Source organism: Anopheles marshallii, chromosome 3 (assembly GCF_943734725.1).
Source record: "Anopheles marshallii chromosome 3, idAnoMarsDA_429_01, whole genome shotgun sequence".
Classification (NCBI taxonomy): domain Eukaryota; kingdom Metazoa; phylum Arthropoda; class Insecta; order Diptera; family Culicidae; genus Anopheles; species Anopheles marshallii.
Window position 1 is genome coordinate 79497824 of NC_071327.1, and position 10632 is coordinate 79508455.

Genomic DNA, 10632 nt, shown 5'->3' on the forward strand with positions numbered 1-10632 from the left:
ATTTCACGCTTCAACACTTCACGCCAAATGTTCTGGCAGTAGTGCAGCGAGATTGCTGATCGGGAAATTCCAACATTAGCCACGATCAGCAGCACACCTATCCAAAACAACCGGTCCCAAGCACCGCGAATGCATCCATTACGCATTAATGCACCACTATCACAACGGATATTTCCACATCGCTGCATAGAAATCTCGATTAATACCAAACAGAAGGTAGCTACTTACTTTTTCCCTAACCTTCCCACGAACCGCCGCCTCCTCGCTTATACCTCCAAAACCCGCACCATCACACATGACGGCGCGCGTTAAACCGTGCGTTGCTATAAAACGCTCGTAAATAACTCAAAACCATTTAAAAGCCGTGCGCGAAATGTTAGCGCAATTTATGGTGGTAGGTGGTCGCATTTCGGATGGTTCCCTTTTTTTTGTTGCTTTGTTTTTGAGGCCAAGCACGTGACCACGGAACATTCCGGAAGTGGGTCGAAATTGGTCCGGTCCGACAGTCAGCCCGCATAATTCCCGCGATACAGACCTAACCAAATTCCGCTGGCCAGCCGGCTGTCGGTTAGCTTTCTAGGCACCGCGTCTGCCCCACACACAGCCACAAGCTACACCGGGCAAACACATACTCACAAATTATGCGAACCTTTTCCACTGGAGACTTATTTGGATGGTTTCAATTTGTACGCAAACGGTTTCGCCGCCACCACCCCCCGACGCTGCTCTAGATATTGTTTAATTAAAAGTATTTTATCGTCCGCTATTCGCGTCCCTTATATGTTCGGTTCGATGTCCAATGGAAGCATTTTGCGATGAAATTGGATACATTATCCGATACCCGTAAATACGGGGGCCTGCCTCATTTGCGGGATAATATGCGTGCGGGAGGAATTTTCATTTCCCAGCAATAGCGTGAAATTACGCAATAGCCAGAAAAGCATTTTCAGCTCGTATGTCCGAGCGATGGAACAAATTTGGAAATGAGTTTGCACCTGGGAAAGGAGTGACAAAATGGTGGCAAACGTTTCCCCCGGAATAGTGCGCCATATTCCGTTGGTTGGCCCTCTGTCGAGCTAATAGTTGTGGCGGTTTAAAATGGTTCACCTTTTCGGTGAACTATTGGCAGAAACGCATAACGCAATTAAACGAATGACGACGCTTGGGCATTGAACGTCTCTTGAGTGAAGTGAATTATATTCCATGTCGCGGGGTTGCTTCACATAAGTTGATTATAGTGAAATTAAATGCCGTTTTCATTTAACCACAAAGAGGTTGGTGTATTTAAAAAAAACGGAGCTTGATGATTGGTGATTTTCATTCGTATCGAATAGGGCTCGTTTGTGGTTGAAGATCAGATTCTTTTTTTTTAGTTTCAATATTCGTGCGGAGTGTTTCGTCCGTCGAATGGCCCGACGTTAATTGAAACAAAAACTGTTTAAAAAGACGTGTTCAAAAAGTTCAATTTTTCAATATTATTAAATAATCCCCTATATAAGTCAACTATAATCTAATAATAAAACAATGATAACGGAACAAAAAATTGCAAAAAATAAATTGCACCAAATTCACGTTATTCCGTGCTCAAGAATCATAAATTCAATAATAAATAATCGTTTAAAGTAATTCGTACAGTGCTGCAGAGGTTTTCTGTCCTTGTATGAGTAGTTTATTCAAAGTCGCTTTAATATTTTAATTTTTTATAACATGTAGAACTTCTGAGTGAGGAATTTATATTTATGAGTAAAAAAAAAACCTGTTTATCACTCTCCACTCCTAGTACGAAATGGCATCCTTAAAACGCACACATACACTAACAGTATCGCTGCGCAAATGATGCGATCTACTTTTATGCTTGCTCCATTAATCATTCCATTCAGCGCTGGAAACGCAGTGGTTCATCTACAAACTCCAAGGTCCACTAGAGTGTACACTACTACGTAGTTCGGAGAGATGATGATTTTAAATAAAAAAGGAAACAGACACTCCCTCCCATCCATTCATATTCCATCAGGCAGGCAGGCAGGCCAAATCGCAGGCCAATGAAACAACTCTATTGCGTCAATCCACATCCTACGCGTCTGTGAGTTTGTGTCCGTGTGTTGGCCGGTATCATTCCGAAAAATTGTTTGCCAAACAATTTCGCAACCCGGCCAAACATGCAGGCGCCATAGCTATCAACCGCTCTCGCCACAGTCGTGCGAATGCAAATTCACTCCGTCCGCTCCGCCGCTCGCTGTCCGCCGCTCGCCATTCGATCGATTAGTCACTTGCAGGGACCGTGATTGATTTCGAAGGGCAACATCGACAATAAACAGTCCTATCTTTCGATGGCTTCGCAATGCGAATCGTTCGGGCAGTGTCAATGTCAATGCCAATCGCTCAAGCTCAATCACACACATCGATTGTTATGAGACCGAGGATCGATGGGCTGCTGATCGATCGTGGTCTACCACCGGTGTATCCGGTCGCATCATCGACCGTACACCAAACCATTGGGTTTTGGCGCCTGGTAGCTGAATTTAAATTGTTTTGTTTTGTTTTTGATCAATACCAATCGGGCGGAGGGAGGAGAGAACAAACCCCGTCTATGGTGGAGCACAGTGTGTGATCATGAAGAATTGGTTAGCGAAGATGAGATGTTATTGAGCAAATCAAAACATTGCATTGCCTGTCGAGCCTCCCCGTTGCTCTGCAGGGCATGTAGTTCTACGAAGATTTTAGTAATTCGCTAGGGATATTATTAGAATTTCAAGATCGGTTTTCTATACATTAAGGTGATCTTATTATCTTAAATCGAAGTCAAATTGGAAGTTTGAAAGAAAAATTTACCTCCACTTAACCGTTTGTTCGTGAATATTGCGTTTGGAAACTGGTCAAAAATTCCAGTACTCTTAAGACAAGAATATACTTTAAGACATCTAAATCTAAATCTGGTAGCGAAATAACATTCTCTTCTTTATCTGATATATTAAGATTTGTACATCTTGTGACTCCTTTATTTCTGTTAAACCTTATCAATCAAACCCACTGAAAACTGTAATTTTCCTGCGATTTTGTACCATCTGTCGCTAGCTTTGAGAGCATATATCTGTCTATTCGTAATAAAAATCAAACGTAGCTGTTCCACGACCAATGGGGATGAAATCAAAAAGTTCATATGCTCACACAAAAGAATTTCCCTAAGCGGTGCATATCAGATATCTCATCTGTTTGCCTAATGAAAAATCATTTCACACGTTGCCAATGTCCGGCAGCAGATGGTGAGCGATCACACATTCACCTGAAACCATCGAACATCCCTTCCTTCCTACATCGAGCGCTGCCTTTTGATCCTTACCTTTTGCCAACGGACATAAAAAAATTGATCTCGAAACTACGTTCTACGTTTCGTGTTGAAACAAGGTCAAACATGGTTTTGGGTTCCAGCGCATCAAACAGCGAAACAACCGAACTACAGCAAAGTCACGTTTCTCCCGTTCGTTTCGCGAACGCTGCATGTCGTCTTAGTGGCTCGTTCCGATCGATTTTCTATCCCATATCACTATTTGTTTCCATCGTTTCAGCCCTCCGGACCGCAGACGGTAGACTTTGACTTCGGCTCTAATTGATCCTATTAACCTCATCGAGATTCGCACTTCGCAATGCCCGCGAAACAACGTCATCGAGGCATCGAAAAACTCCAACGTCGTACGGTGTGATGCTTCGAAATAGGCAATGCGTAACTGTAGGTAAGGTTTGATCCGACACGAAACTCAGGTTTTGTGTGAAACAATCAAACTTCTTTATTGGCCATAACGTGAGTTCGTGCCAGGTTTTGTGCCGTGGGATTCTGTTTCGTCCGCACTGAAATTGATCTCGCACACGAACCAACGGCAATATATCGCTTTGGATAGGTTCTGCAGCGAATTCTTTGCATGCCATGAATCTGAAGTAGCAAGTACTCAAGTGCTAAGGTCCGTACTTAAATTCACACACAATGTTTCACCAATCGGTACGGAAGCGGCAAATACCTTCGTGTATTTAATCCCTGTCCCCAATCCTAACACCATATGGAAATGAGTTTTCTTGAGCTCAACCATCAAGCTGAAATTCACAGCAAAAAAGCATCCCTGTTGCACACTGTTTGACTCGCTTTGTCCCGAACCCAACAAATGAAATGTGACAAACTAAATTGGATTATACGTCTTTCAAAGATTTCGTCAAATCACTTTCCACACAATGTGCCGCAAGCAAACACAATCGAAGCGGGAGAAGATCCGGACTGGTACCGGAGTGGCTTTAATGGTAATGCATGTTTTAATGAGTTTGATTGCTTGATGCTTCGCACCGTACTAGGGCCGTGCCGTTTGATTGTAGCGTAATCCTTTTAGATCCTTTTGCCGCTCGATCAACATTAGCTAACGGGCTGGGAATGGCTGAAGCAGTTTATGATACCTTACCGACGAGAAGAAAGAGTCGCGTGTATGCGTGTGTGTGGTGCGGTTTGGTACGGTGCAGAGTTTTAATGAGACACCGAGTAGTAAAAAGGTATAAAGATGCACCATTAACACTTCTTGTCATGCTGGCAGTTTGTGATTCCTGCCGAACCCTAAGGAAATTGAAAAGGGGAGCAGGCTTTTTGGATAAAAGTTTAAATGTTTGCCTAATGAGTATGCAAGTAAGATTTTCATCAGAGGTAAATCCACTTTACCGATGGTTTTGTAATAACAATTACTCTATTACTAGCAGAGGAATCTTCTCCATTCGTAATATCACTACGCAAACTACCTGGTCAGAGGAGGCCTCGAGCAGCACGGCGTCCTGGGGACCAGAAATACCTATAGAACCTGCCCCGACTACCAAGCCCTAAGAGGCCCCAACTCCGTTCTAAGGACTTCTAAGTAGCTTGATCCTCTACTGCTTGTGGCAACAAGTATTCAAAACATTTGGAGTCCCAGAACTCGCAAATTCCTCTGAGAATAAGGATTTTTTAAAAAAAATGGCGAAAATCTTGCGATAAACAGAAACATTTTCAGAAGAATTTTGGGTTTCCGTACTTGAGAAAGTAGAATAATGGAGGCTTTGCCAGAATGCCATAGTGCCTTAACTGTTGTGCTGTGAGTAAGATTTCTGCGGACTTTGGTTCATGCAATTAGAATGCCATTTAGACCATCCTCACGAACAGAAGAACCTGAAGAAGAGCGCTCTACATGTTTTTAGATGGAGTGAAGGTGTTGATAAATCCAGAAAAACCAGAAAGGCTGAACATTATAAAAAAAATATTATAAAGCGTTATTTTTGATGTTTCTTTTTTTCGTAAATAAATCACTACTTCCAATCACTATGCTAATTATAATTTCCGCGTAAATCTTACCGATGTGTTTTATTAACGAACAATAATTAAATCAATCCATACGCTAACAGAAACATTAAAAACACTTTTCTATTGCGATTGATAAAAAAGGTGTTAATTGAAATTAAACATGGAAACCAACAAGCATAACAAGTTGAATAGAATTTTATCCCCCAACATCTATTGTACGGCGTTTAATGGATGTTCCAATTTGCATACATAGTTCTCCCCGCTAATGCAGCGCCAAACAAACAGGAACACCATTGGATATTGTTGTCACGGTGGGACATGTTTATCCGCAATTAAAAGCCACAGAATAGGCACGGCCAGGGGCCTATTCCGTCAGTCATTGAGGTACACTGTTCCAATACCAACTCCACCAGACATTAACACCATAAATCAGCGCTGTTTGAAGAGTTGATCCGGTTTCTCGACGTTCTTTGTTTTACACCTCACAGGTATTTAATCAATTAAATTTTCATAAAAATAAAGGACAATGGCTGTGAAAACAATCGATAACATTGTTTTCAGAACTCGCCCCCAAAAACCAAATGCCATCGGGGCATGTTTGGCGGATGCACTTTTTCCACTTTGATCTTAGCCTTCAGAGCCGTGAAATGCTTCATGTTTGGCGCGGCGTTTGCTAATCTAAATTCTGTTTGTAATTAAAATTTCATTATTTATTGGCGGTTAAAAAGTCGTTGCCAAATAGACCCACCAGCTTGTTATCAACATTCGGTGTGAAATTTAAATTGCACAATGTATTTACGGTTCTACAATTTGTTGTCTACAACACAATGCATCGTTATGCACACGCATACTGCATTACTGCCGCCTGCTCTGCGTCCTGAGGGGAGTAATTACCGTCGCTTTGTATTTTTTTATCGTAATTTATTACCACCCGGCCAGTGCATGGAAGATTCCATTAGCATGAAACAAAAGACACCATTTCTGGAGGCTCCGGTGTCAAGGCACGCACTGATAAGTGGAATTTCGGTGCGTGCCAAATGATTGCAGCACGGTGCGTATAAATAAAGTAACAGAAAACCGAACAAAAACAAACATCACACACCGTAAAGAACTTCAATAAATGATAAACAAACTGGATCGAAAGCGTGGTGGCACACAATAGGTTGGTGGCTGCACTTGTGCCGCTATTTGATGGTATAATTTATCAATTACCATACGTCAAATAGCACTCGATTCGTGGCTCGCTTCAGACACACACTTCTTGCCCTGATGCCCGTGAAGCACGGGTTCTGTATCTGCTCCAAGCGCTGCAGTGAAATAAAGCGGGAGCCAGAACAAGAAAACAACAACGATAAAATAATTCAAACTTTCCTTTTGCACGCCAAAAAACCGGTATAATAAATGTTATTATGTGAGATAAATTTAATTAATACTCTAATTAATTGCAAATACGCACAGCCACACACGGCACTGTACGATCGCAGAAATGCAGGCCCGCTTCATCATTTATGCCATTTGCACAGTGAAGCCCCAACGCAACGGATGCTTGGGATCGGTCGAATGGGTCCAACGGTGCACAGTGGTGCCTCAACCTGGAGCCGAGCGTCAATTCTCTGGTGGAAGGATGATTCGCACACCGTGCGAAACAGGACACATCCATATCGGCTTAAAACCAAAGCGAATTTCCCCCCTCTCTTATTTTCAACCTGCCAGTGCTACCGGGCACGTACCACGTGACTGTCTTCCCAGTGGGGTCTTTAACACGCCTCGCATTGGGGCCCGATGGGACCGGACCAAACCCTCGGCTCGAACCTCGCATGCAAATGTGTGCATGTGTGTGTGCGTGCGTGTACGGCAAATGCCCACCGAACCGAACACTCCGGCCTGGGTCAAGTCAATCAGTTTTCCATTACGCGTGCGGAGTGCGGGCTGGTCAAATTAATAAACCATCCCGACCAGTTGCCAATCCTTCGGCGTACACGCGAATTCCGTGTGCATCGGGGAATGCCCACAAAAATCGTCCATTATTTATGATGATGTTCCTTTCCGGGCGGGCTCGGTTGGCAAACAGTGGACAGTGCCGTGTTTCCGGATTGCAACAGATGCAGCCCACGATGCGTGCAATTAAAAGCCGACCACATTCCGGTCACAGCCATTCCATGTCACGTACGAAAGGATCGAAGATACGTAGCTGAGCAGGAAATTGTGAATTGTTGAACCATGAGCACCAACCGTTCGTTTTCGGTTCCGATGACCCGAAGGCCAATGTTTGCGAAATCCGTTACGAGGGGGGAATTTGTTCCGTTTGGCACTGTTTGGACATGTTTCCGGTTCAATGACTATCCTGGTTGGTCCTATAAATGATTTTAATTTCCACCTTTCTTGAACGTGTACCAAATTTTGATGCTTTTTGAAGGAGCATAGCAGCTTTTGCTTTATTGGGATTTGATCTGTTACAGAAGCAACATTTAATAAATCATCCCACGACTTGGATTAGACATAGACTTTTGACTAAGCCAAAAAAAAACTGGCTATGCTCTTCTTCGCCTTTCACTGGGTAAAAAATGTCCCTTGAACGACTCAGTTACATGGTTAGGTTGATCGTCATTTTCAATATGCCTACAGGGAACTTGCAGGTAAAAACTCCAATCTCTCGACAGATTTTACTTTACTTGACTAAACCAAAGGACTCGTTGTGCTCCTCTAAGCCTTACTAACTGAATGACTCACTGACAAATCAAAGTTTGCATCTTTAAAGCACGAAGAATGGCTTTGCAATGTGTCGGACTAAATTCTTTCGCCTTGCAAAATCCCTTCCCCGACTGAAATCTAGTTTGTGAAAGTGCGTGGTAAATTAATGGTGTATATATTTTTATCTTTTTGAAAAAAACAATCCTCGCACGGGTGACGAACGAAAAACTGAAAATGTTCCGTGAGCAATGCCCCACGAACGCATAAACTAACGACGGTCGGTTTTGCCAGTGCCTCGCTTGCCAGCGAACAGATGTTTCGGCTTAAGATCCGGTATATGTCGATCGGCTTCACCCTTGCGGGACATCTTCGTAACACGCTTCGCAATGTCGTGTTTCGCCATGACCTTCGCCTTCGCTTTAAGCTGTAACAGAATAATGTGACGATGAAAAGATTTGTTACCTTCAAAACGCCTTCCTCACGGCAATCAGCTCATACTTACCATAACATTTTTGATGCCCAGCTCGTTGCGTGGCGTTTTCCGTTTGATTGGCAGCCCGGTCGCCTTGCAGATCGCACGCGATTCATGATCCTTCTTCGGTGTTTTCGGTCCCCCAATCGCCGGTATAACGCTGCGCTTGATGCTGACCTGGCTCTTGGCAAAGTTCGTTTTCTCCGTGCCAGACATGTCGAGACCGAGATTTTCCATCGTCTGTCGCAGATCGTCCGCTTTGCGCGAGCGTACCATCGACTGTTTGTGTCGGGGCATAATCGGACGACCGCTCTTCTGCGCCAGCTTGCGGCTATCCTTGAGCTGGAAGCGTCGCAGCCGGATCTGTTTAGCCATCTCGCGAATTTCGAGCAACGTTTCGTCCAGGTTGAGCGGTGGTGGTTCGTAGAAGCCAGAATCCATCCGCAAACCTTCCTCGCGTTCGAGCTCCTCCAGCTTCTCGAAGATGTCCGCATCGATGTAGTCCGCAATGTTGACTCCGTTCAGGAACTCCGGTATGACGTCGTAACGCTCCTCCTCCGGTATGGTGGTGTAGTTCTTCTTCAGATCCAGCGTGTACTCGTCGCCCATCTCCTGTTCGATTTCCTTCTCCAGCTTGCGCTGCCGTTTGGCAATCTTTTCCGCGTTGGCGGCCCGCGCTGCAAGTACAGCCTCCGGAATGAAAGCGGGACGCTCCTTTTCGTCACGCTTTTCCGGCATGGCCACGTGCAGTCGGTTCAATATACCGTCCAGCTTCTTCGTCTTAAGCTTCTGATCCACACGGTACCCGAGAAGCCGCTCGCACGCTTCCAACTTCACCTCCATCACGCCCTCCTCTGTGGCAGTGGACATCTCCAGAATGGGAATCACCTCCCGATCCTCCGACAGAGTTTCAATGACCTGCTGCTTTTCTGGCGCCAGCTCACTGAACTTCAGCACGTCCGTCTTGTTCAGTACCAGCACGAGCGGTTTGTTGGCGAACAACGGCTTGATACTGTCGAACAGTTTAGCCTGCTCTTCGATCGAATGTCCGCACTGTTCCGACACGTCCATCACGTACATGATGCAGGCGCGCAGATGTGCCATCGCCGTAATGGCTTGCATCTCAATCACGTTCCGTTCCTCCAGCGGATGATCAAGGATACCGGGCGTATCGATCACTTGCCAGCGCAGATACTTGTAGTCCATGTGACCCACGTACAAGCTTTTCGTGGTGAAAGCGTACGGCTGTACATCCACATCAGCCCGCGTCACCTTGTTCAGGAAACTGGATTTGCCAACGTTCGGGAACCCACACACAATGATGGTACGCGTGTACGGATCGATCGACGGCAAACGGGATAGATGCTGCCGAACTTCCTCCAGGTACGTCAAGTTCGATGCCTGACGCTTCATGATCGTGGCCATTCGACCCAAAGCGGCCTTCTTGAGTTGTTTGCATCGATACAACGAATCACCGAACTTCAACAGACGCACGTAATCCTTTGCAACGCTGCAAAATGACAAAGAGAACTCAATTTCACCACATTGCAGCAAACCCAAACATCGTTCCCTGGTACTTACGTATCAATCAGATGTCTAGCCGTGTTTAGCTGTCCCAGTGCAAGCTTGTAGTGATCCTTGTCGTACAGTACATTCATCAAATCCGCATAGAACGGATGCACATCGTCCAGCTTCGGAAAGTCCTGGATGATTTGGGTCAGCCGGTCGTGGAAGTTCTGCTGTGTGTACTTCACCTTGCGCATGTAGAACGCACGGATGCGGCTGATTTTGTAGTGCTTGTGTACAACGGTTGGCGTCTTCCGCTGGGTCTTCGATAGCATAATATCGATGAAGGCCTAAAACAAACACCGCATCAAAAAGGACAACGATATGATAAGCATTCCACCACTAGGAAACACAGGACCCCGGTACGGCACCACGTAAACAAAGGCCTTTTTCACATCCGAAACACTTCGACTGCGTACGTACCTTGGCGGGCGGCACCACCATGATCTTTTTGAAGTTGTACAGACTCATTTTGATGAGTTTGTGGCTGTAATTTTTCACAAATAATGGAAAAATTCAGCTACGCACTACCCGACACCGACAAAACACGCGGTCTCGGAATGAAAAGAACTTTGACAGTTGGCAGTAGAGCGAGAGA

At 44.9% G+C, this 10632-nt stretch overlaps 1 protein-coding gene across 1 annotated transcript; it reads right to left on the reverse strand.

The window, feature by feature from the left end:
- Nucleotides 1–8264: 8264 nt before the first annotated feature.
- On the reverse strand, nucleotides 8265–10505 carry LOC128711185 (nucleolar GTP-binding protein 1). The gene is made up of 4 exons (XM_053806049.1): nucleotides 10458–10505; nucleotides 10050–10324; nucleotides 8499–9978; nucleotides 8265–8420 (listed from the first exon to the last, which is right to left on the reverse strand). Exons 1-4 carry the CDS (start codon nucleotides 10503–10505, stop codon nucleotides 8265–8267), a joined length of 1959 nt encoding a protein of 652 aa, XP_053662024.1.
- Nucleotides 10506–10632: the final 127 nt, after the last annotated feature.

What these genes read in the sequence shown, in the direction of transcription:
- LOC128711185 (XM_053806049.1), bottom strand. Translation starts at nt 10,505, where the DNA reads ATGAGTCTGTACAACTTCAAAAAGATCATGGTGGTGCCGCCCGCCAAG. An exon ending in TGGTGGTGCCGCCCGCCAAG is followed by an intron (nt 10,325 to 10,457) that starts GTACGTACGCAG and finishes TGTTTGTTTTAG; the next exon opens with GCCTTCATCGATATTATGCT. An exon ending in GCTAGACATCTGATTGATAC is followed by an intron (nt 9,979 to 10,049) that starts GTAAGTACCAGG and finishes GTCATTTTGCAG; the next exon opens with CGTTGCAAAGGATTACGTGC.